Here is a 27,956-nt window from a genome sequence, read left to right as displayed (position 1 = left end):
ATGCAGGGGTACAAGGTAGTCAATATGCAGGGGTATGAGGTAGTCAATATGCAGGGGTATGAGGTAGTCAATATGCAGGGGTACGAGGTAGTCGAGGTAGTCAATATGCAGGGGTATGAGGTAGTCAATATGCAGGGGTATGAGGTAGCCAATATGCAGGAGTACAAGGTAGCCAATATGCAGGGGTACGAGGTAGTCAATATGCAGGGTACGAGGTAGTTGAGGTAGTCAATATGCAGGGGTACAAGGTAGTCAACATGCAGGGGTATGAGGTAGTCAATATGCAGGGTTACGAGGTAGTCAATATGCAGGGGTACGAGGTAGTCAATATGCAGGGGTACGAGTTAGTCAATATGCAGGGGTACGAGGTAGTAAATATGCAGGGGTACGAGGTAGTCAATATGCAGGGGTACGAGGAAGTCAATATGCAGGGGTACGAGGTAGCCAATATGCAGGGGTACGAGGTAGCCAATATGCAGGGGTATGAGGTAGTCGAGGTTGTCAATATGCAGGGGTACAAGGTAGTCAATATGCAGGGGTACGAGGTAGTCAATATGCAGGGGTATGAAGTAGTCAATATGCAGGGGTACGGGGTAGTCAATATGCAGGGGTACGAGGTAGCCAATATGCAGGGGTACGAGTTAGCCAATATGCAGGGGTATGAGGTAGTCGAGGTAGTCAATATGCAGGGGTACGAGGTAGTCAATATGCAGGGGTACGAGGTAGTCGAGGTAGTCAATATGCAGGTGTACGAGGTAGTCAATATGCAGGGGTACGAGGTAGTCAATATGCAGGGGTACGAGGTAGTCAATATGCAGGGGTATGAGGTAGTCAAAATGCAGGAGTATAAGGTAGCCAATATGCAGGGGTACGAGGTAGTCAATATGCAGGGGTACGAGGTAGTCGAGGTAGTCAATATGCAGGGGTACGAGGTAGTCAATATGCAGGGGTATGAGGTAGTCAATATGCAGGGGTATGAGGTAGTCAATATGCAGGGGTACGAGGTAGTCGAGGTAGTCAATATGCAGGGGTATGAGGTAGTCAATATGCAGGGGTATGAGGTAGCCAATATGCAGGAGTACAAGGTAGCCAATATGCAGGGGTACGAGGTAGTCAAGGTAGTCAATATGCAGGAGTACAAGGTAGCCAATATGCAGGGGTACGAGGTAGACAATATGCAGGGGTACGAGGTAGTCAATATGCAGGGGTATGAGGTAGTCAATATGCAGTGGTACGAGGTAGTCAATATGCAGGGGTACGAGGTAGCCAATATGCAGGGGTACGAGTTAGCCAATATGCAGGGGTATGAGGTAGTCGAGGTAGTCAATATGCAGGGGTACGAGGTAGTCAATATGCAGGGGTACGAGGTAGTCGAGGTAGTCAATATGCAGGTGTACGAGGTAGTCAATATGCAGGGGTACGAGGTAGTCAATATGCAGGGGTACGAGGTAGTCAATATGCAGGGGTATGAGGTAGTCAAAATGCAGGAGTATAAGGTAGCCAATATGCAGGGGTACGAGGTAGTCAATATGCAGGGGTACGAGGTAGTCGAGGTAGTCAATATGCAGGGGTACGAGGTAGTCAATATGCAGGGGTATGAGGTAGTCAATATGCAGGGGTATGAGGTAGTCAATATGCAGGGGTACGAGGTAGTCGAGGTAGTCAATATGCAGGGGTATGAGGTAGTCAATATGCAGGGGTATGAGGTAGCCAATATGCAGGAGTACAAGGTAGCCAATATGCAGGGGTACGAGGTAGTCAAGGTAGTCAATATGCAGGAGTACAAGGTAGCCAATATGCAGGGGTACGAGGTAGACAATATGCAGGGGTACGAGGTAGTCAATATGCAGGGGTATGAGGTAGTCAATATGCAGTGGTACGAGGTAGTCAATATGCAGGGGTACGAGGTAGTCAATATGCAGGTGTACGAGGTAGTCAATATGCAGGGGTACGAGGTAGTCGATATGCAGGGGTACGAGGTAGTCGAGGTAGTCGATATGCAGGGGTACGAGGTAGTCGAGGTAGTCAATATGCAGGGGTACGAGGTAGTCAATATGCAGGGGTACGAGGTAGTCGAGGTAATATGTACATGCAGGTAGGAGTAGACAGACTAAGCAATCAGGATAGATACGCTACTGTCTTATGTGAAGAGTGTGAAAGACTGAAAATGTGTATGTGTGAGTGTGTGGCATCAAAATGCATGTGTGTATGTGAGCGTCTGTAGTGTGTGGGTGTTCTGTAGTGTGTGGTTATGTAGTGCGTGTGGTTATGTAGTGCTTGTGGGGTTATGTAGTGTGTGGTTATGTAGTGTGTGGTTATGTAGTGCGTGTGGGGTTATGTTGTGCGTGTGGGGTTATGTAGTGCGTGTGGTTACGTAGTGCGTGTGGGGTTATGTAGTGCGTGTGGGGTTATGTAGTGTATGGTTATGTAGTGCGTGTGGTTACGTAGTGCGTGTGTGGTTACGTAGTGCGTGTGGGGTTATGTAGTGTGTGTGGTTATGTAGTGCATGTGGGGTTATGTAGTGCGTGTGGGGTTACGTAGTGCGTGTGGTTACATAGTGCGTGTGGTTACGTAGTGCGTGTGGGGTTATGTAGTGCGTGTGGTTATGTAGTGTGTGTGGGGTTATGTAGTGTGTGTGGGGTTATGTAGTGCGTGTGGGGTTACGTAGTGCGTGTGGTTACGTAGTGCGTGTGGTTACGTAGTGCGTGTGGGGTTATGTAGTGTATGGTTATGTAGTGCGTGTGGTTACGTAGAGCGTGTGTGGTTACGTAGTGCGTGTGGGGTTATGTAGTGTGTGTGGTTATGTAGTGCGTGTGGTTATGTAGTGCGTGTGGTTATGTAGTGCGTGTGGGGTTATGTAGTGCGTGTGGGGTTACGTAGTGCGTGTGGTTACGTAGTGCGTGTGGTTACATAGTGCGTGTGGGGTTATGTAGTGCGTGTGGTTATGTAGTGCGTGTGGGGTTATGTAGTGCGTGTGGGGTTATGTAGTGCGTGTGGGGTTACGTAGTGCGTGTGGTTACGTAGTGCGTGTGGTTACGTAGTGCGTGTGGGGTTATGTAGTGCGTGGTTATGTAGTGTGTGGTGATGTAGTGTGCGGTGATGTAGTGCGTGTGGGGTTATGTAGTGCGTGGTTATGTAGTGTGTGGTTATGTAGTGTGCGGTGATGTAGTGCGTGTGGGGTTATGTAGTGCGTGGTTATGTAGTGTGTGGTGATGTAGTGTGCGGTGATGTAGTCCGTGTGGGGTTATGTAGTGCGTGGTTATGTAGTGCGTGGTTATGTAGTGTGGGGTTATGTAGTGTGGGGTTATGTAGTGCGTGGTTATGTAGTGCGTGGTTATGTAGTGTGTGGTTATGTAGTGCGTGTGGGGTTATGTAGTGCGTGTGGTTATGTAGTGTGTGGTGATGTAGTGTGTGGTTATGTAGTGTGTGGTGATGTAGTGCGTGTGGGGTTACGTAGTGCGTGTGGGGTTATGTAGTGCGTGTGTGGTGATGTAGTGTGTGGTGATGTAGTGTGTGGTGATGTAGTGTGTGGTGATGTAGTGTGTGGTGATGTAGTGCGTGTACAGTGCCTTCAGAAAGTATTCATAGCCCTTGACTTATTCCACATTTTGTTGTTACATCCTGAGAGAAAAAAGAAACCCACACACTGCTCTTGCTAGGTTCGCTGCTCTTTATTAAGAAAATAACCAAGTGTTATCAAATATAACAATGTGTATTTAATAAGTATTCTAAACTTATTAAAAAAGACTGTAAAAACACAATGAGGACATCAACCTATCAAGTACGTAATCAATGGGTACAGTGCAGGAAAAACCACCAGAGTGGCTGAAGTGGCGGCATTAATTGATGTTCACATTTACAACATAACATGCTTGGGCATCTATCTCATCAAGACCTTTAGGGAATAATGTCTGGAGGGTGAAAATCCAAAAACATCCTCTTTTGCTCAGTGTAATTTACAGTGCATTCGGAAAGTATTCAGACCCCTTAAATAAAAACCTAGTCAAACTACCCACGATAATGCCTTATTAAATTTACATAAATATTCAGACCCTTTGCTATGAGACTTGAAATTGAGCTCAGGTGGATCCTATTTCCATTGATCATCCTTGAGATGTTTCTGCAACTTAATTGGAGTCCACCTGGGGTAAATTCAATTGATTGGACATGATTTGGAAAGGCACACACCTGTCTACATAAGGTATCATAGTTGACAGTGCATGTCAGAGCAAAACCCAAGCCATGATGTCGAAAGGAATTGTCCGTAGAGCTCTGAAAAAGGATTGTGTCGAGGCACAGATCTTGGGAAGGGTACCAAAACATTTCAGCAGCTTTGAATTTCCCAAAGAAGACAGAGGCCTCTATCATTCTTAAATGAAAGAAGTTTGGAAGCTGGCCCGTTGGCCAAACTGAACAATCAAGGGAGAAGGGCCTTGGTCAGGGAGGTCTTGGTCTGGTGATGTAGAGGTTAACCCAGGCCCTGCAGTGCCTAGCTCCACTCCCATTCCCCAGGCTCTCTCATTTGTTGACTTCTGTAACCGTAAAAGCCTTGGTGTCATGCATGTTAAGAAGGCATCAACAAGGTCAGAATCTGTAGACACGGCTCCGCCACACCTTCATGTATTAGATCTCCACCCCCAATGAATAGCAGGTGAATAGCAGGTGTATAGCAGGTGAATAGCAGGTGAATAGCAGGTGTATAGCAGGTGAATAGCAGATGTATAACAGGTGAATCAGGTGTATAGCAGGAGAATAACAGGTGTATAGCAGGTGAGTAGCAGGTGTGTAGCAGGTGAGTAGCAGGTGTATAGCGGGTGTATAGCGGGTGTGTAGCAGGTGTATAGCAGGAGTATAGCAGGAGAATAACAGGTGTATAGCAGGAGAATAACAGGTGTATAGCAGGAGAATAACAGGTGTATAGCAGGTGAATAGCAGGTGTATAGCAGGTGTATAACAGGTGAGTAGCAGGTGTATAGCAGGTGTATAACAGGTGTGTAGCAGGTATATAGCAGAAGAATAACAGGTGTATACCAGGTGAATAGCAGGAGAATAACAGGTGTGTAGCAGGTGTATAGCAGGTGAATAGCAGGTGAATAACAGGTGTGTAGCAGGATAACAGGTGTATAGCAGGTGTATAACAGGTGTATAGCAGGTGTATAGCAGGTGAATAACAGGTGTATAACAGGTGTGTAGCAGGTGAATAACAGGTGTATAGCAGGTGTGTAGCAGGTGTATAACAGGTGAATAACAGGTGTGTAGCAGGTGAATAACAGGTGTATAGCAGGTGAATAACAGGTGTATAGCAGGTGAATAACAGGTGTATAGCAGGTGAATAACAGGTGTATAGCAGGTGAATAACAGGTGTATAGCAGGTGAATAACAGGTGTATAACAGGTGTATAACAGGTGAATAACAGGTGTGTAGCAGGTGAATAACAGGTGAATAACAGGTGTGTAGCAGGTGAACAGGTGAATAACAGGTGTGTAGCAGGTGAATAACAGGTGTATAACAGGTGAATAACAGGTGTAGCAGGTGAATAACAGGTGTATAGCAGGTGAATAACAGGTGTGTAACAGGTGAATAACAGGTGTGTAGCAGGTGAATAACAGGTGTGTAGCAGGTGAATAACAGGTGAATAACAGGTGTGTAGCAGGTGAATAACAGGTGTGTAGCAGGTGAATAACAGGTGTATAGCAGGTGAATAACAGGTGTGTAACAGGTGAATAACAGGTGTGTAGCAGGTGAATAACAGGTGTGTAACAGGTGTGTAGCAGGTGAATAACAGGTGTGTAGCAGGTGAATAACAGGTGTGTAGCAGGTGAATAACAGGTGTATAGCAGGTGAATAACAGGTGTGTAGCAGGTGAATAACAGGTGTGTAGCAGGTGAATAACAGGTGAATAACAGGTGTGTAGCAGGTGAATAACGGGTGTGTAGCAGGTGAATAACAGGTGTGTAGCAGGTGAATAACAGGTGTGTAGCAGGTGAATAACAGGTGTGTAGCAGGTGAATAACAGGTGTGTAGCAGGTGAATAACAGGTGAATAACAGGTGTGTAGCAGGTGAATAACAGGTGTGTAGCAGGTGAATAACAGGTGTGTAGCAGGTGAATAACATGTGTGTAGCAGGTGAATAACAGGTGTGTAACAGGTGAATAACAGGTGTGTAGCAGGTGAATAACAGGTGTGTAACAGGTGTGTAGCAGGTGAATAACAGGTGTGTAGCAGGTGAATAACAGGTGTATAGCAGGTGAATAACAGGTGTGTAGCAGGTGAATAACAGGTGTGTAGCAGGTGAATAACAGGTGTGTAGCAGGTGAATAACGGGTGTGTAGCAGGTGAATAACGGGTGTGTAGCAGGTGAATAACAGGTGTGTAGCAGGTGAATAACAGGTGTGTAGCAGGTGAATAACAGGTGTGTAGCAGGTGAATAACAGGTGTGTAGCAGGTGAATAACAGGTGTGTAGCAGGTGAATATTCTCATGCTTCAGTTCAAGGTCAAAGTGCATAAAAAGGGAATTCCGTTCCATAACTCTGGTCTAATTTAGTGCACTATGTAGGGAATAGGGACCTAAATATGACTGCACGTCACAATTTAGTGCACTATGTAGGGAATAGGGACCTAAATATGACTGCACGTCACATAATTTAGTGCACTATGTAGGGAATAGGGACCTAAATATGACTGCACGTCACATAATTTAGTGCACTATGTAGGGAATAGGGACCTAAATATGACTGCACGTCACATAATTTAGTGCACTATGTAGGGAATAGGGACCCAAATATGACTGCACATCACAATTTAAAAGTTCATACATTTCTTACGTAGTTATCGTATTTCATGTCACGATTCATAGATTTTTTTTACCTTTATTTAACTAGGCAAGTCAGTTAAGAACAAATTCTTATTTTCAATGACGGCCTAGGAACAGTGGGTTAACTGCCTGTTCAGGGGCAGAACGACAGATATGTACCTTGTCAGCTCGGGGGTTTGAACTTACAACCTTCCGGTTACTAGTCTAACGCTCTAACCACTAGGCTACCCTACCACCTCTACACTCTAACCACTAGGCTACCCTACCACCTCTATACTCTAACCACTAGGCTACCCTACCACCTCTACACTCTAACCACTAGGCTACCCTACCACCTCTATACTCTAACCACTAGGCTACCCTACCACCTCTACACTCTAACCACTAGGCTACCCTACCACCTCTACACTCTAACCACTAGGCTACATGTATATGTTTAAACATGCACCCAAACGGTGTGCCAAACACAGGCACCTAAATATATTGCTGTTCTACCTCGCATTTATTTAGAAGCACCAGTGCAGGCAAGAATGTAGAACCTCGTTTTTCATCGTGCACTTCAATATATTTATGTGTACATACATTTTTCAACTTATAAACATACAAAAAAGTAGAGCCTGTACATGTCATGGTAGATGTTGTGAGGTCAACCTGTAGTTATACACCATTCCCAGTCTGTCAGATCAGGCAGGATCCATAGGTGAAAGAATATTGGCTGTTTCCCCCAATGGCGCCCTATCCACTACATAGGACCCTAACCCCATCATAACCCATAGGGCTGGTCAAAAGTAGTGCACTTTGTAAAGGATAGGGTGCCATTTGGGACCCAATATATAAGGTACTGTGGTTTAGATGGTGGTCCCAGAATATTAAGCACTGTGGTTTAGATGGTGGTCCCAGAATAGAAGGCACTGTGGTTTAGATGGTGGTCCCAGAATAGAAGGCACTGTGGTTTAGATGGTGGTCCCAGAATAGAATCAAATCAAATCAAATCAAATTTATTTATATAGCCCTTCGTACATCAGCTGATATCTCAAAGTGCTGTACAGAAACCCAGCCTAAAACCCCAAACAGCAAGCAATGCAGGTGGAGAAGCACAGTGGCTAGGAAAAACTCCCTAGAAAGGCCAATACCTAGGAAGAAACCTAGAGAGGAACCAGGCTATGTGGGGTGGCCAGTCCTCTTCTGGCTGTGCCGGGTGGAGATTATAACAGAACATGGTCAAGATGTTCAATGTTCATAAATGACCAGCATGGTCGAATAATAATAAGGCAGAACAGTTGAAACTAGAGCAGCAGCACAGTCAGGTGGAAGTTGAAACTGGAGCAGCAGCATGGCCAGGTAGACTGGGGACAGCAAGGAGTCATCATGTCAGGTAGTCCTGGGGCATGGTCCTAGGGCTCAGGTCAGTTGAAACTGGAACAGCAGCATGGCCAGGTGGACTGGGGACATAGAATAGAAGGCACTGTGGTTTAGATGGTGGTCCCAGAATAGAAGGCACTGTGGTTTAGATGGTGGTCCCAGACAGGGAGGTGTCAGGTCCCAGACAGGGAGGTTGGTGGAAGGTGTCAGGTCCCAGACATGGAGGTTGGTAGAAGGTGTCAGCTCCCAGACAGGTCAGATGACTGGAGGGTCTCTCACACGAACACTGCCATCCTCCATCCCAAAGTATACCCTTTCAGCCATCCCCACAAACAGACCTGTCTCTACCACACCTAGAGAGAAGAAGGAGGAAGAGAGAAAACCATATTCACTGAAGAAACAGTCAGTTGACCAGCCACACTGTCTATTATGATGATAGAAACAGAGCTGTGTGTGTTTTGTAGACTGTGTACCTGGTATCATCTTAATAGCGGTATTGACCTCCTTCCAGTTCTGAGCGTGTTCAAACTTCCAGTCCAGAATGAAGTTACTGTTGTCTGTTACCACAGGACCCTGAGATGGGGAGACGGACCAATCACATTAGTTACATTGACATGTCAGTCATTTAGCAGAAGCTCTTATCCAGAGACTTAAGTTTATGTATTTCTACGTGCTGGTCTCCCGTGGAAATCGAACCCACAACCCCGGGGTTACAAGCTCTACCACAACACTAAAACCTCAGAGAGAGACGAATCAGAACAGCTGCTAGTGGACAGGAAGACCAATCAAAACCCTCTGCCTCTCACTTGCATAGAGTACCTGTAACCATCTCAACCTCCGTTAGTGCAGTGGTTCACGTCGGTCATTTGTTGTGCATTATAGTGAATATGAAATGTAACCAATCCATGCAGTAACTACAACAGACCATAATGAATTGCATTCAGTTCCGATCGCTATTGAAAGCAGGACAACAGGAAGATGGTGTAACGTGAGACGTATGGTGACTCACAGCTTTACTGACGGCCATGCGGAGTACTGCCTCCCCTCCGAAGCGCTTGGCTATAGTCCTGGAGACGGGGACGTAGGCCATAGGGACTGCTGACCCAGGACCGAGGAGTCCTTCCTGGGGGGGGGGGGGGGGGGGGGGGGGTCAGGGGCTTGTGAACTTCAACCTTTTAGGCAAGTGCATGTTTCTTTGTATTTAAAACCTGTATATGATACTTAGCCAAAGTAAACAAGTCAATAAATCGACAATGTTAAAGACCATCCGCAATTACAGGAGACTACGGAACGCCTTTAGGGTCTTTGACGTGTGTCCAATAAGCTTGTTGACCAATCAGGACCTGAATAAGACGTCACATAATTTAACGCATTCATACATTTTGTACGTAGTTATTACACATTGGTTATATTATCACTCGTATTTCATACGTCACAACGATACGTATGCTATGATGCTGGTAAAGTTGTCTCTCGCGTCACCTACAATGCTGGTCATTAAGACGCAGCTAGCTGATGGATGCAAACTGTTCTTCCCTAGAAACACCTGTTTCAGTAGCTGTAGTTAGCTAGCTAGCGATATAGCTAGGTGTCATCATGTAAAATAGGTAATTGACAGTGATGCAAATTAAAACAAATAGTAGAATGACATTGAATAGATTATGCTAAACAAGGTTGGAATGTTATAAAAAAATATTTAAAAAATCAAAAGACAATCTGTTAATTTGACAAAAATCTGTTGAAATCACACTGGATTGTATTGTACTTCAGAACTGCATTGGGGACATTCATAATTCACTGTACAGCCTTACCCCAAGTCATTGATCCACAGGTATCAGTCTACTCAGTGACACCCAGAGAACATTAGCATCGTAGCTCTTAGTGTGGGACTCTGAAACAACTGAATTGAGCCACGTTTGTCAGCCCATGTGTATTGAACACTATTCCAGAGGAAAACCAATATTTTGTGGATGTTTTGGAATCTAACAACTATGAGGAAGTTGGGTAAAAATATATTGGGTATTGAGTAGACTGACACCCCATTTCATTGATCCCCAATCATTAGGTAAAGCTGTACAGTGCAATATGAATGGCAATACACACAATAGGCTGACTGGGGAAGTGATTTCACACAGTCAGACCCACGATAAGAGCTACAACGCTAATATTTGCATAAACTCTTCACCAGTTGTGTTCTGTGGGTGTCACAGAGTAGACTGATACCTCATTTCATTGCTTCACATTCAAACCTTGTTTAACGTTATCTAGTCTAAATATGGCATGATTCCACCAAAAGTAACCTTCCGCATCACTTTCAATGAGGTACTTCTATTTTGAAGGCACACTGCAAATTCCACTATTGTGCCTAATCCTTAATGTGGCTAGCTTCACAACACAACCTGGTCTGGTCGAGCTTCACGATGCTAGCTAGCTGCTTATAACGTTAGCTTACCCCCTGTATATAACCGCGTTATTACCTGGTACTTCCTGTATATATAACCACGTTATTACCTGGTACTCCCTGTATCTGTAGCCACGTTATTACCTGGTACTCCCTGTATCTATAGCCACGTTATTACCTGGTACTTCATATATATATATATATATATATATACATGATATTTTTACACTTATTTTTTGTTATTCACTATTTATTCCTTGTGTCACTGTTTCTATTGTAACTTTATCTCTGCATTGTTGGAAAAAGCCCCATTAGCATTTCAATGTTAGTCTACACGTCGTTTACGATGCATGTGACAAATACAACTTCATTTGAACACAGACCCACCTGAAGTCAGCGATGACGATGAAGTGTTTGGCACAGCCGGCTACGATCTTCTCCTGAGTCAGACAGCCTCTATGAGCCGGAGAGAGAGAACTAGTCAGGGAGGCTGAGCATGGATAGCAGAGCCTTCACACCGGATTTTCAAATGGATTCAGTTGAGATGTTTAGGCTCACTAGCATACATACAATACCCCATAAATGACAAGTGGAATAATGTATTAAAATTAAATTAAAAGCTAAAATGTCTTGACTCAATAAGTACTCAACCTCTTTGTTACATTAAGTCTAAATAAGTTCAGGAGTAAAAACGTGCTTAACAAGTCACAGGTTGCATAGACTCACTGTGCAATAATGACTCCATCTCTGTGCCCCACACATACACACAATCATTTAAGTTCCCTCAGTCGATCAGTGAATCTCAAACACAGATTCAACCACAAAGACAATTTTCAATGCCTCGCAAAGGGCACCTATTGGTCGTTGGATAAAATAAATCAGACAATATCCCTTTGAGCAGAGGGTGAATCTATTATTACACTCTGGGTGTATCAATACACCATCCAGTCACTACTAAGATATACGTCCTTCCTAACTCAGTTACCGGAGAGGAAGGAAACCACTGAGGGGTTTCACCATGAGGCCAATGGTGACTAAAACATTTAGAGTTTAATGGAGGATGGATCAACATTGTAATTACTCCACAATACTAACCTAAATGACAGAGAAAGGGAAGCCTGTACAGAATAAACAGAATTCAAAACATGCATCAAGACACTAAAGTCCTGAACACAAACAAAGTGGTGTTTGGGGCAAATACAATACAATACTGAGTACCACTATATTTCCAACCATAGTGATGGCTGCATCATGTTATGGGTATGCTTGTATGGATAGCATGGAGCCTAACAGCACGGATAGTAACGGGCTAGCCTAGAACCTGACCGCACGGATAGTAACGGGCTAGCCTAGAACCTGACAGCACGGATAGTAACGGGCTAGCCTAGAACCTGACAGCACGGATAGTAACGGGCTAGCCTAGAACCTGACCGCACGGATAATAACGGGCTAGCCTAGAACCTGACCGCACGGATAGTAACGGGCTAGCCTAGAACCTGACCGCACGGATAGTAACGGGCTAGCCTAGAACCTGACAGCACGGATAGTAACGGGCTAGCCTAGAACCTGACCGCACGGATAGTAACGGGCTAGCCTAGAACCTGACCGCACGGATAGTAACGGGCTAGCCTAGAACCTGACCGCACGGATAGTAATGGGCTATCCTAGAACCTGACCGCACGGATAATAACGGGCTAGCCTAGAACCTGACCGCACGGATAATAACGGGCTAGCCTAGAACCTGACAGCACGGATAGTAACGGGCTAGCCTAGAACCTGACAGCACGGATAGTAATGGGCTAGCCTAGAACCTGACCGCACGGATAGTAATGGGCTATCCTAGAACCTGACCGCACGGATAATAACGGGCTAGCCTAGAACCTGACCGCACGGATAATAACGGGCTAGCCTAGAACCTGACAGCACGGATAGTAACGGGCTAGCCTAGAACCTGACTAGTCTGGTGAATAAGACAGAAGCTTCTTACCCTCCTCCCTTGATGAGTGTGAGAGCTGCATCCACCTCGTCCGCTCCGTCGATGGCCACATCCAGCTGGGAGGGGTTAGAGGTCAAACAGCATATACAGGGGCCACGTTACAGTTCAGAAATATGCATTTTCAAAACTCAGACCTTCAAAAGAAATGTGTTTTAAACCATTTCACCTGCTCTTTATATTGAGTGAGGTTCAAATAGAGTGATCAGGACCAGGCAACTACACTTTTCCTTCAGAAAATACATTAGTGCAACACATTATGCAGGAAACAGCTTCAGTTCATCAGATGACAACAGAAGTGCAAAGCCTTTTGGCTGGTAGCCGCATGTAAGTGAGCTTACAAAAGCAAGGATATTTTTGTTGCAAAAACGAGCTAACATATTTCTAATGTTTAGGCCTACCATAGGAAGAATGTAGGCAGCTACATTTCCTAATGTCTTGCTTTAAGTTAAACTTGCATTTAATAGGAGAAAAATTGTCTGGCTACACCGAGAAAAGTAGAGCGCAGCCTGCCGATAGACGGTACCAGTCAGAGCGCAGCCTGCCGATAGACGGTACCAGTCAGAGCGCAGCCTGCCGATAGACGGTACCAGTCAGAGCGCAGCCTGCCGATAGACGGTACCAGTCAGAGCGCAGCCTGCCGATAGACGGTACCAGTCAGAGCGCAGCCTGCCGATAGACGGTACCAGTCAGAGCGCAGCCTGCCGATAGACGGTACCAGTCAGAGCGCAGCCTGCCGATAGACGGTACCAGTCAGAGCGCAGCCTGCCGATAGACGGTACCAGTCAGAGCGCAGCCTGCCGATAGACGGTACCAGTCAGAGCGCAGCCTGCCGATAGACGGTACCAGTCAGAGCGCAGCCTGCCGATAGACGGTACCAGTCAGAGCGCAGCCTGCCGATAGACGGTACCAGTCAGAGCGCAGCCTGCCGATAGACGGTATCAGTCAGAGCGCTGCCTGCTGACAGAAGGCCTGGTCCTGAATTATGAGTTTAGAAGTGCAACTGGAAGCACAAAATTATTCTGATGCCGAGCAGAAATGACAAGAAACATTTTAGAAATGGGTTTATAAAAAGCAGCAAGATCTCTTTTGCATTTAATCTTTTTTTGTGTGAAAAGGGCAGAATTCTGCATTAACATGACCCCTGATACATTACTGCCGATAACACCATGACCCCTGATACATTACTGCCGATGAGAACACCATGACCCCTGATACAGGTTGATACATTACTGCTGATAATGACTAGAGGAAACTGAAACACTGAAAACAGCATTGGAACACATGAAAAGCTGGTAAAGTCGTTTCTAGCTGAAGTAAGACTATACCTCTGGGTGTCTGTCCAGATCAGACAGGGTTAGACCATGCTGCAGAATCAACTGACGAGCCTGGAGTTGAGGAGGGAGAGGATAAGGAACAAAGGAACTTCAGCTGGAATGTTGTCTGTTTTTGTTACACCACAGAGTGACAACTTCACCTGGAAGGAGGTGGGGACACACACGATGTTGAGTTTCTCCTGACGAACCCTCTCCGCTGGAACACACACACACACACACACGTTAGATCACATTTCCAAGTCATCTTACTGACAGAGAACACAACATTTGAAAAAGGCTCATCGACCAGCCTACATTATTCAGGAAACCCCTTTGTGGATGAATAAAGTACTAGCATGGCTTGTTCTATAATCAACCGCTGGGATACTAGTCTCCTCACCCAGTCTGTCTACAGCATACACAATGGTGGATCCACTGCCCACTCCAACTACCTGGTTGTTCTGTGATGGAAGGAAAGACAAGTAACAGTCAGCACATTTGATATAATATAACACATTACCTGGGCACATGCTGGTAGATAATGTCTGGAACTATGATATTCAGAGACTTGTCCCGAAGCCACTCCTGCGTTGTCTTGGCTGTGTGCTTAGGGTCATTGTTCTGTTGGAAGGTGAACCTTCACCCCAGTCTGAGGTCCTGAGCGTTTTTTTTTTTTTCCTCTCCCCAATTTCGTGGTATCCAATTGTTGTAGTAGCTACTATCTTGTCTCATCGCTACAACTCTCGTACGGGCTCGGGAGAGACGAAGGTTGAAAGTCACGCGTCCTCCGATACAGAACCCAACCAAGCCGCACTGCTTCTTAACACAGCGCGCATCCAACCCGGAAGCCAGCCGCACCAATGCACCGGAGGAAACACCGTGCACCTGGCCACCTTGGCTAGCGCGCACTGCGCTCGGCCCGCCACAGGAGTCGCCGGTGCACGATGAGACAAGGACACCCCTACCGACCAAGCCCTCCCTAACCCGGGCGACGCTAGGCCAATTGTGTGTCGCCCCACGGACCTCCCGGTCACGGCCGGTTACGACAGAGCCTGGGCGCGAACCCAGGGACTCTGATGGCACAGCTGCCGCTGCAGTACAGCGCCCTTAACCACTGCGCCACCCGGGAGGCCCTGGAGAGGGTTAATGAGCTCTGTACTTTGCCTTGATCCAGACAAGTCTCCCGGTCCCTGCCGCTTAGAACAGACCCATAACAGACATGCTGCTGCCACCACATTTCACCGCGTCAGGTTCTCTCCAGATGTGACGCTTGACATTCAGGCCAAAGAGTTAAATCTTGGTTTCATGTTCAGAGTCTTTAGGTACCTTTTGGCAAACTCCAAGCAGGCTGTCATGTGCCTTTTACTGAGGAGAAGTTGCCGCCTGGTCACTCTACCATAAAGGCCTGATTGGTGGCGTGCTGCCGAGATGGTTGTCCTTCTGGAAGGTTCTCCCATCTCCACAGAGGAACTATGGAGCTCTGTCAGAGTGACCATCAGGTTCTTGGTCACCTCCCTGACCAAGGCACTTCTCCCACGATTTCTCAGTTTGGTCGGGTGGCCAGCTCCAGGAAGTCTTGGAGGCCACTGTGTTCTTGAAGACCTTCAATGCTGCAGACTTTTTTTGGTACCCCAGATCTGTGGCTCGACAAAATCCTGTTTGAGCTCTATTCCTTCGACCTCATGGCTTGGTTTTCACTCTGACATGCACAGTCAACTGTGAGACCTTATACAGACAGCTGTGTGCCTTTCCAAATCATGTCCAATCAATTTACCACAGGTGGACTCCCGTCAAGTTGTAGAAACATCAAGGATGATCAATGAAAATAGTATGATGAACCCAAGCTCAATTTCAAGTCTCGTAGCAAAGGGTCTGAATACTTATGTAAATAAAATGTATATTATAAATTTGCAAAAATGTATAAACCTGTTTTCGCTTTGTCTGAATACTTTCCCCGAAGGCACTGTATGTGTTGTCCGAAGGCACTGTATGTGTTGTCCGAAGGCACTGTATGTGTTGTCCGAAGGCACTGTATGTGTTGTCCGAAGGCACTGTATGTGTTGTCAGTTGTACAGCAGAAATGGATCGGAAGTCAGAGAAAATAGAGGTTGTGGTGGCAGCGGCAGAGAAGTACTTGGGATTTGGAGGCTTTACTGCAGAACAGTTGCAGGGGGTGTTGAGTGGTAGTGTTCTGTACTGAGTGGACAACAGTAGTTTCAAACTGGAACAAAAAGGGAATGGTCTAAAGGTTGCATGTGTGAATGATAATCAATCACTTCTGTTTGGGATGCTTTTGTTGAGCAAAGATGCATGTGGGAAACCCGTTCGAGGTGTCAAATGGTGAAGTACGCGCTTGGGAAAGTGGAGTCTGTCAGTGACCAGAAGTAGTCTTATTTTTGATTCATTGCATTTCTGAAGAACAGAGGAAGATTGCAGTAGGCCTCAAAAGAATCTGAACAACAGGAGGTCTACTTCCAAAGTTCAAAACACACCAGTCAAAGGAGGCATCTCAGGGGCGACAACAGATGTTCAGGTTGAAGAGAATTCCTGGTGTGGTTGGTGCCCGGCGTCTGACCCTCTAGGTGAAAGCAGAAAGGGAAGCCTGTCGGGCCTGTTTTTTGCAGTTACCTGCATGTGAAACTTGTTTGTGTAAGATACCCCGTACAAGCTTTCATCCACAAACCACTGCAGTGTAAAACAAATGTCAAGGATTTGGCCATGTTTCAAGTGTGTGCAGATGAACAGAGTATACTGAAGATCGACAGTGTAGAAGGACGACAGCGTTGCAATTGTGGTGGGGATCATGATCCTGAAGTGCCCTGTCAGGGTGGTGGGGATCATGATCCTGAGTTCCTGGAGTGCCCTGTCAGGGTGGTGGGGATCATGATCCTGAGTTCCTGGAGTGCCCTGTCAGGGTGGTGGGGATTGAGATGATCAAAAATAACAAGGGGTTCCCGTGAAGAGATGGTGGTGGATTCAATCTCTGTGGTAAATGTTTGCTGACAGACAAAAGACACGCTGCGTGTTGAAAAGGTGGACTTTGTTGCGTTCATTGCCACAGTTATAACCTGTACAGCACAAGTCTCAAAGAAGTCGAAATTAGACAAGGTGGCTGCAGCAGAAAAGTTTTGGGAATCAAAAGATTTGACATTGGATGACATGTAAGGGGTACCGGCGCCTGAAGACCCCCCTCCCAGGTTCCTCTTGAGCCTGTATAGGGATCAGATCTGTTTTAACAGGCAAGTTTGTTTGATTTATTGGAAGTTCAGTTTGGGGGGAATCTTGTTTCCATCCCGCATAGTAGGTGGCAGGATGCACATTACACTGTGGGATCGCCAATATACCATAGAATACATCCACGTGTCTCGATCAATGAGAGAACATGGCGATTTACACATTGCTGGATTTAACTCTCGGAGGAATTTATTTTGTTTTAATAACGGAGTATTTTCTCAATTCAAAAGCGCCACCTGCACACAGACATGTTAGTAGATAGATGTTTGGTCGAACCGATACCAAGTCAAGTTTGGTCGAAAATGATCTATGCTCCTGTAATCCCCAGTAACGGTTATAAAAAAATATTTAGTTTATTCACATTATCTGGTAACAATTTGCAACTCTAGAAGGTGAGACAGTATTACCTCATGTTGCACAGCTAACCACGTGGTGCCAAAGTTGACCATGGCTGGCTTAGAAACAAATAACTTCCTTTGTGCAGTCATTACTATTAGGAAAGTAGTCGTATGTCTAGCTAAAAAGTACACCATTCAAATGTTTGCGAGCTACTAGTAGCTAACTAGCCAGCTCGTATAGCTGTTGTTCGACATCAGTAACTTGCACATGATTTGACAGTCAGGTTGTAAACAGAGTATGCCCCCTATCACCCTAAAGCAAACCCCTGTAGTTAACTCGCTATATTAATGTATCGTCAATGCAATACCAAATGTTATTACCTGGACATGGTTATCCACCGCAGCGTAGCCTGCTAGTTTCTTGGCCTCTTCTGCCATGACGCCTCTGACCCTAAAGCCTCCTGCAGAAAATGCACAATGTGCTGTAAAAGAAGCGTAGTGTGTTGATGACTTCGCAGGAGTCTTCTGCCACTAGACCAATGTTGTAAAAACTTCTACTTCGGTGGGGTTTATCAGTGGTTGGCATCCAACGTTATGGTGCATGACCGCCATCTACTGTACTGGAGTGTGGGCCAGAGACATGGAGGAACGAAATCCCACCTGCCAGCCCCGTTGATCTTTAATTAAAACGATAACATATTTGAGACTATATCTAAATGACGTTCTACTCAATATACTCTTTCAACTAATTTATTGTATCCCCTTCACCTCATACTAGATCTCAGCCTCTCTCTTTCTCTACAATACTGCCCACACAGTATCAATACATTTGTTTCCTGGCAATAATCACACTTACCTGTTGGATCCTTTCTTATCACATTAAGGTCTTATTCAACCAGCTGTGTTCCACCCTTCATCTTGTAAAAATAGACTCCTCTCTTCTGTCCCTCCCTGCCGTCCTCCGCTCCCCAATTTTCCTCTGTACCTGAAATAAATGCCTGCCCTTAGTATCTCTATTCCACTGCTCCTGTCATCTCAACACCATCACTGTCCATATCAGGCTTTTAGCCTGTCATCTCTACACCATCACTGTCTATATAAGGCTTTTAGCCTGTCATCTCTACACCATCACTGTCCATATCAGGCTTTAACCTGCTCCTGTCATCTCGACACCATCACTGTCTATATCAGGCTATTAACCTGTCATCTCTACACCATCACTGTCTATATCAAGCTTTTAACCTGCTCCTGTCATCTCTACACCATCACTGTCTATATCAGGCTTTTAACCTGCTCCTGGCATCTCTACACCATCACTGTCTATATCAGGCTTTTAACTTGCTCCTGCCATCTCTACACCATCACTGTCTATATCAGGCTTTTAGCCTGTCATCTCTACACCATCACTGTCCATATCAGGCTGTTAACCTGTCATCTCTACACCATCACTGTCTATATCAGGCTTTTAACCGGCTCCTGTCATCTCTACACCATCACTTTCCATATCAGGCTTTTAGCCAGTCATCTCTACACCATCACTGTCTATATCAGGCTTTTAGCCTGCTCCTGTCATCTCTACACCATCACTGTCTATATCAGGCTTTTAACCTGTCATCTCTACACCATCGCTGTCTATATCAGGCTTTTAACCTGCTCCTGTCATCTCTACACCATCACTTTCCATATCAGGTTTTTAGCCTGTCATCTCTACACCATCACTGTCTATATCAGGCTTTTAGCCTGTCATCTCTACACCATCACTGTCTATATCAGGCTTTTAACCTGTTCCTGTCATCTCTACACCATCACTGTCTATATCAGGCTTTTAACCTGTCATCTCTACACCATCACTGTCTATATCAGGCTTTTAACCTGCTCCTGCCATCTCTACACCATCACTGTCTATATCAGGCTTTTAACCTGCTCCTGTCATCTCTACACCATCACTGTCTATATCAGGCTTTTAACCTGCTCCTGTCATCTCTACACCATCACTTTCCATATCAGGCTTTTAGCCTGTCATCTCTACACCATCACTGTCTATATCAGGCTTTTAACCTGTCATCTCTACACCATCACTTTCCATATCAGGCTTTTAACCTGTCATCTCTACACCATCACTGTCCATATCAGGCTTTTAGCCTGTCATCTCTACACCATCACTGTCCATATCAGGCTTTTAACCTGCTCCTGTCATCTCTACACCATCACTTTCCATATCAGGCTTTTAACCTGTCATCTCTACACCATCACTGTCTATATCAGGCTTTTAGCCTGTCATCTCTACACCATCACTGTCTATATCAGGCTTTTAACCTGCTCCTGTCATCTCCTAGCCCCTGCTAGCTGGCTGAATCGCCTTAGCTAGCCCTTTAGTTCCACCCCCCACACATGCGGTGGCCTACCCTGGCTTAAATGGTGCCTCTAGAGACAAAACCTCTCATCTTCACTCAATGCCTAGGTTTACCTCCACTGTACTCAATCCTACCATACCCTTGTCTGTACATTATGCCTTGAATCTATTCTTCCACACCCAGAAATCTGCTCCTTTTACTCTCTGTTCTGAACGCACTTGACCATCAGTTCTTATAGCCTTTAGCCGTACCCTTATCCTACTCCTCCTCTGGTGATGTAGAGGTTAACCCCTGTAGCCCCCAGTACCACACCTATTCCCCAGGTGCTCTCATTTGTTGACTTCTGTAACCATAAAAGCCTTGGTTTCATGCATGTTAACATTAGAGGCCTCCTCCCTAAGTTTGTTTTATTCACTGCTTTAGCACACTCTGCCAACCCTTATGTCCTAGCCGTGTCTGAATCCTGGCTTAGGAAGACCACCAAAAATCCTAAAATGTACATCCCTAACTATAACATTTTCTGACAAGATAGAACTGCCAAAGGGGGCGGAGTTGCAATCTACTGCAGAGATAGCTTGCAGAGTTCTGTCATACTATCCAGGTCTGTGCCCAAACAATTCAAACTTCTACTTTTAAAAATCCACCTTTCCAGAAACAAGTCTCTTACTATTGCCGCTTGCTATAGACCATCTTCAGCCCCCAGCTGTGCCCTGGACACCATGTGTGAATTGATTGCCTCCCATCTATCTTCAGAGTTCGTACTGTCAGGTGACCTAAACTGGGATATGCTTAACACCCCGGCCGTCCTACAATTTAAGGTAGATGCCCTTAATCTCACACAAATTATCAAGGAACCTACCAGGTACAACCCTAATTCCGTAACCATGGGCACTGAGGCTCGGAAACACTGTCACCACCATCTACGATAATCGATAATTTCAATAAGCATTTCTCTATGGCTGGCCATGCTTTCCACCTGGCTTCGCCTACCCCGGACAACATCTCAGCACCCCCTTACATCAACCAAGTTAACAAACAGATCACCGACCATTTCGAATCCCACCATGCCTTCTCCACTATGCAATTAGGTTTCCGAGCTAGTCATGGGTGCACCTCAGCCATGCTCAAGGTTCTAAACAATATCATAATCGCCATCAATAAAAGACAGTACTGTGCAGCCGTCTTCATCGACCTGGCCAAGGCTTTTGACTCTGTTTGACTCGGTTAAATTCTCGGGCCGACTCTTTTCTCTGTACTGTACATATCAATGATGTCGCTCTTACTGCTGCTGATTCTCTGATCCACCTCTACGCAGACTAAACCATTCTGTATACATCTGGGCCTTTTTTGGACACTGTGCTAACAAACCTCCAAACGAGCTTCAATGCCATACAACTCTCCTTCTGTGGCCTCCAACTGCTTCTAAATGCTAGTATAACTAAATGCATGCTCTTCAACCGATTGCTGCCCACACCTACAAGCCCGAATAGCATCACTACTCTGGACGGTTCTGACTTAGAATATGTGGACATCTACAAATACCTAGGTGTCTGGATAGACTGTAAACTCTCCTTTCAGACTCACATTAAACATCTCGAATCTAAAATTAAATCTAGAACCGGCTTCCTATTTCGCAACAAAGCCTCCTTCACTCATCCTGCCAAACGTACCCTCGTAAAACTGACTATCCTACTGACCCTTGACTTCGGCATTTACAAAATAGCCTCCAACACTGTACTCAGCATGTATGGATGTAGTCTATCACAGTGGCATCCGTTTTGTCACCAAAGCCCCATATACTACCCACCACTGCGACCTGCATACTCTCGTTGGCTGGCCCTCACTACATATTCGTCGCCAAACCCACTGGCTCCAGGTCATCTTTAAGTCTTTGCTAGGTAAAGCCCCACCCTATCTCAGCTCTGGTCACCAAAGCAACACCCACCTGTAGCATGCGCTCCAGCAGGTATTTTTCATTGGTCATCTCCAAAGCCAACACCTGGCTGCCTTTCCTTCCAGTTCTCTACTGCCAATGACTGGAACGAATGGCAAAAATCACTGAAGCTGGAGTCTTATAGCTCCCTCACTAGCTTTTAACATCAGCTGTCAGAACAGCTTGCCGATCACTGTACCTGTACACAGCCCATCTGTAAATAGCCCACCCGACTACCTCATACCCATATTATTACTTACCCTCTTGCTCTTTTGCACCCCATTATCTCTACTTGCACATCATCATCTGCACATCTATCACTCCAGTGTTAATGCTAAATTATAATTATTTCGTCTCTATGGCCTATTTATTGCCTACCTCCCTAATCTTACTACATTTGCACACACTGTACAAAGATGTTTCTATTGTGTTATTGACTGTACGTTTGTTTATGTGTAACTCTGTGTTGTTTTTTTGTCGCACTGCTTTGTTTAATCTTGGCCAGGTTGCAGTTGTAAATGAGAACTTGTTCTCAACTGGCCTCCCTGGTTAAATAAGTAAAAAATATGCTGGGGCACAGGTTAGTCGAGGTAATATGTAAATGCAGGTAGAGGTAAAGTGACCATGCAAAGATAATGAACAGAGAGTAGCAGCAAGGTAGCCATTTGGTTAGTTGTTCAGGAGTTTATTGGCTTTGGGGTAGAAGATGTTAAGAAGCCTTTTGGACCTAGACTTGGCGTTCCGGTAATGCTTGCCGTGTGGTAGCAGAGAGAACAGTCTATGAGTAGGGAGGCTGGAGTCTTTGGCCATTTTTAGGGCCTTCCTCTGACACCATCTGGTATAGAGGTCCTGGGTGGCATGAAGCTTGACAAATCTTTTCAGTGTCTTGAGGGGGAATAGGCTTTTGTCGTGCCCTCTTCACGACTGTCTTGGTGTGTTTGGACCATGACAGTTCGTTGGTGATGTGGACACCAAGAAACTTGAAGCTCTCAACCTGCTCCACTACAGCCTCGTCAATGAGAATGGGGGCGTGCTCGGCCCTCCTTTTCCTGTAGTTCATGTTCATCTCTTTTGTCTTGATCACGTTGAGGGAGAGGTTGTTGTCCAGGCACCACATGGCCAGGTCTCTGCTGACTTCCTCTCTATAGGCCATCTCATCGTTGTCAGTGATCAGGCCTACCACTGTTGTGTCATCGACAAACTTAATGATGGTGTTGTGCTTGGTCATGCAGTCATGGGTGAACAGGGAGTACAGGCGGGGACTGAGCACAGACACCTGAGGGGCCCCCGTGTTGAGGATCAGTGTGGCAGATGTGTTGTTACCTACCCTTACCACCTAGGGGCGGCCCGTCGGGAAATCCAGGATCCAGTTGCAGAGGGAGATGTTTAGTCCCAGGATCCTAAGCTTAGTGGGGGTCCAACGGCTCAGACACGAGAGGTATGTGGCAGGGTCTACAGTCAATCACGGACTACAAAAACAAAACCAGCCCCGTCGTGGACCACGATGTCTTGCTCCCAGACAGACTAAACAGCTTCTTTGCTCACTTTGAGGACAATACAGTGCCACCAACACGGGCCGCTACCAAAACCTGCGGACTCTCCTTCACCGTGGCCAACGTGAGTAAAACATTTAAACGTGTTAACCCTCGCAAGGCTGCCGGCCCAAATGTCATCCCTAGCCGCGTCCTCAGAGCATGCGCAGACCTGCTGGCTGGTGTGTTTACAGACATATTCAATCAATCCCTATCCCAGTCTGCTGTTCCCACATGCTTCAAGAGGGCCACCATTGTTCCTGTTCCCAAGAAAGCTAAGGTAACTGAGCTAAACGACTACCGCCCCGTAGCACTCACTTCCGTCATCATGAAGTGCTTTGAGAGACTAGTCAAGGACCATATCACCTCCACCCTACCTGACACCCTAGACCCACTCCAATTTGCTTACCGACACAATAGGTCCACAGACGACGCAATCGCAACCACGCTGCACACTGCCCTAACCCATCTGGACAAGAGGAATACCTATGTGAGAATGCTGTTCATTGACTACAGCTCAGCATTTAACACCACAGTACCCTCCAAACTCGTCATCAAGCTAGAGACCCTGGGTCTCGACCCCGCCCTGTGCAACTGGGTCCTGGACTTTCTGACGGGCTGCCCCCAGGTGGTGAGGGTAGGAAACATCTCCACCCCGCAGATCCTCAACACTGGGGCCCCACAGCCCTCTCCTGTACTCCGTTCACCCATGACTGCGTGGCCATGCACGTCTCCAACTCAATCATCAAGTTTGCAGACGACACTACAGTGGTAGGCCTGATTACCAACAACGATGAGACGCCCTACAGGGAGGAGGTGAGGGCCCTCGGAGTGTGGTGTCAGGAAAATAACCTCTCACCCAACGTCAACAAAATAAAGGAGATGATCGTGGACTTCAGGAAACAGCAGAGGGATCAGCCCCCTATCCACATTGACGGGACAGTAGTGGAGAAGGTGGAAAGTTTTAAGTTCCTCGGCGTACACATCACGGACAAACTGAAATGGCCCACCAACACAGACAGCATGGTGAAGAAGGTGCAACAGCGCCTCTTCAACCTCAGGAGACTGAACAAATTTGTCTTGTCACCAAAAACACTCATAAACTTTTACAGATGCACAATCGAGAGCATCCTGTCAGGCTGTATCATCACCTGGTACAGAAATTACACCGCAAGGCTCTCCAGAGGGTAGTGAGGTCTGCACAAACTACCTGCCCTCCAGGACACCTACACCACCCGATGTCACAGGAAGGCCATAAAGATCATCAAGGACAACAACCACCTGAGCCACTGCCTGTTCACCCCGCTACTATCCAGAAGGCGAGGTCAGTACAGGTGCATCAAAGCTGGGACCGAGAGACTGAAAAACAGCTTCTATCTCAAGGCCATCAGACTGTTAAACAGCCACCACTAACATTGAGTGGCTGCTGCCAACACACTGACTCAACTCTCTGGTCATCAGACTGTTAAACAGCCACCACTAACATTGAGTGGCTGCTGCCAACATACTGACTCAACTCTCTGTCTCAAGGCCATCAGACTGTTAAACAGCCACCACTAACATTAAGTGGCTGCTGCCAACATACTGACTCAACTCTCTGTCTCAAGGCCATCAGACTGTTAAACAGCCACCACTAACACAGAGAGGCTGCTGCCAACATACTGACTCAACTCTCTGTCTCAAGGCCATCAGACTGTTAAACAGCCACCACTAACACAGAGAGGCTGCTGCCAACATACTGACTCAACTCTCTGTCTCAAGGCCATCAGACTGTTAAACAGCCACCACTAACACAGAGAGGCTGCTGCCAACATACTGACTCAACTCTCTGTCTCAAGGCCATCAGACTGTTAAACAGCCACCACTAACATTGAGTGGCTGCTGCCAACATACTGACTCAACTCTCTGTCTCAAGGCCATCAGACTGTTAAACAGCCACCACTAACACAGAGAGGCTGCTGCCAACATACTGACTCAACTCTCTGTCTCAAGGCCATCAGACTGTTAAACAGCCACCACTAACACAGAGAGGCTGCTGCCAACACACTGACTCAACTCTCTGTCTCAAGGCCATCAGACTGTTAAACAGCCACCACTAACACAGAGAGGCTGCTGCCAACATACTGACTCAACTCTCTGTCTCAAGGCCATCAGACTGTTAAACAGCCACCACTAACATTGAGTGGCTGCTGCCAGCATACTGACTCAACTCTCTGTCTCAAGGCCATCAGACTGTTAAACAGCCACCACTAACATTGAGTGGCTGCTGCCAACATACTGACTCAACTCTCTGTCTCAAGGCCATCAGACTGTTAAACAGCCACCACTAACACAGAGAGGCTGCTGCCAACATACTGACTCAACTCTCTGTCTCAAGGCCATCAGACTGTTAAACAGCCACCACTAACATTGAGTGGCTGCTGCCAACATACTGACTCAACTCTCTGTCTCAAGGCCATCAGACTGTTAAACAGCCACCACTAACACAGAGAGGCTGCTGCCAACATACTGACTCAACTCTCTGTCTCAAGGCCATCAGACTGTTAAACAGCCACCACTAACACAGAGAGGCTGCTGCCAACATACTGACTCAACTCTCTGTCTCAAGGCCATCAGACTGTTAAACAGCCACCACTAACATTGAGTGGCTGCTGCCAACATACTGACTCAACTCTCTGTCTCAAGGCCATCAGACTGTTAAACAGCCACCACTAACATTGAGTGGCTGCTGCCAACATACTGACTCAACTCTCTGTCTCAAGGCCATCAGACTGTTAAACAGCCACCACTAACATTGAGTGGCTGCTGCCAACATACTGACTCAACTCTCTGTCTCAAGGCCATCAGACTGTTAAACAGCCACCACTAACATTGAGTGGCTGCTGCCAACATACTGACTCAACTCTCTGTCTCAAGGCCATCAGACTGTTAAACAGCCACCACTAACACAGAGAGGCTGCTGCCAACATACTGACTCAACTCTCTGTCTCAAGGCCATCAGACTGTTAAACAGCCACCACTAACATTGAGTGGCTGCTGCCAACATACTGACTCAACTCTCTGTCTCAAGGCCATCAGACTGTTAAACAGCCACCACTAACACAGAGAGGCTGCTGCCAACACACGGACTCAACTCTCTGTCTCAAGGCCATCAGACTGTTAAACAGCCACCACTAACATTGAGTGGCTGCTGCCAACATACTGACTCAACTCTCTGTCTCAAGGCCATCAGACTGTTAAACAGCCACCACTAACACAGAGAGGCTGCTGCCAACATACTGACTCAACTCTCTGTCTCAAGGCCATCAGACTGTTAAACAGCCACCACTAACACAGAGAGGCTGCTGCCAACACACTGACTCAACTCTCTGTCTCAAGGCCATCAGACTGTTAAACAGCCACCACTAACACAGAGAGGCTGCTGCCAACATACTGACTCAACTCTCTGTCTCAAGGCCATCAGACTGTTAAACAGCCACCACTAACACAGAGAGGCTGCTGCCAACATACTGACTCAACTCTCTGTCTCAAGGCCATCAGACTGTTAAACAGCCACCACTAACATTGAGTGGCTGCTGCCAACATACTGACTCAACTCTCTGTCTCAAGGCCATCAGACTGTTAAACAGCCACCACTAACACAGAGAGGCTGCTGCCAACATACTGACTCAACTCTCTGTCTCAAGGCCATCAGACTGTTAAACAGCCACCACTAACATTGAGTGGCTGCTGCCAACATACTGACTCAACTCTCTGTCTCAAGGCCATCAGACTGTTAAACAGCCACCACTAACATTGAGTGGCTGCTGCCAACATACTGACTCAACTCTCTGTCTCAAGGCCATCAGACTGTTAAACAGCCACCACTAACATTGAGTGGCTGCTGCCAACATACTGACTCAACTCTCTGTCTCAAGGCCATCAGACTGTTAAACAGCCACCACTAACATTGAGTGGCTGCTGCCAACATACTGACTCAACTCTCTGTCTCAAGGCCATCAGACTGTTAAACAGCCACCACTAACATTGAGTGGCTGCTGCCAACATACTGACTCAACTCTCTGTCTCAAGGCCATCAGACTGTTAAACAGCCACCACTAACACAGAGAGGCTGCTGCCAACATACTGACTCAACTCTCTGTCTCAAGGCCATCAGACTGTTAAACAGCCACCACTAACATTGAGTGGCTGCTGCCAACATACTGACTCAACTCTCTGTCTCAAGGCCATCAGACTGTTAAACAGCCACCACTAACACAGAGAGGCTGCTGCCAACATACTGACTCAACTCTCTGTCTCAAGGCCATCAGACTGTTAAACAGCCACCACTAACATTGAGTGGCTGCTGCCAACATACTGACTCAACTCTCTGTCTCAAGGCCATCAGACTGTTAAACAGCCACCACTAACACAGAGAGGCTGCTGCCAACACACTGACTCAACTCTCTGTCTCAAGGCCATCAGACTGTTAAACAGCCACCACTAACACAGAGAGGCTGCTGCCAACATACTGACTCAACTCTCTGTCTCAAGGCCATCAGACTGTTAAACAGCCACCACTAACACAGAGAGGCTGCTGCCAACATACTGACTCAACTCTCTGTCTCAAGGCCATCAGACTGTTAAACAGCCACCACTAACATTGAGTGGCTGCTGCCAACATACTGACTCAACTCTC

At 46.4% G+C, this 27,956-nt stretch overlaps 1 protein-coding gene across 1 annotated transcript; it reads right to left on the bottom strand.

Annotated features, from left to right (window-relative positions):
- Positions 1-8,166: 8,166 nt before the first annotated feature.
- Positions 8,167-18,017, bottom strand: LOC109883752 (ribose-5-phosphate isomerase). The gene is given in 10 exon segments (XM_074933753.1): positions 8,167-8,530; positions 8,651-8,750; positions 9,187-9,272; positions 9,275-9,300; positions 10,966-11,034; positions 12,566-12,630; positions 13,900-13,959; positions 14,049-14,104; positions 14,288-14,348; positions 17,841-18,017. Coding segments are annotated over 10 exon segments (678 nt in total). The 5' UTR covers positions 17,898-18,017; the 3' UTR covers positions 8,167-8,432.
- Positions 18,018-27,956: the final 9,939 nt, after the last annotated feature.

Source organism: Oncorhynchus kisutch, linkage group LG14 (genome assembly GCF_002021735.2).
Source record: "Oncorhynchus kisutch isolate 150728-3 linkage group LG14, Okis_V2, whole genome shotgun sequence".
NCBI lineage: Eukaryota > Metazoa > Chordata > Actinopteri > Salmoniformes > Salmonidae > Oncorhynchus > Oncorhynchus kisutch.
Note: the sequence above shows the minus strand (reverse complement) of the source record. Positions and strands in the feature narration are given on the sequence as shown.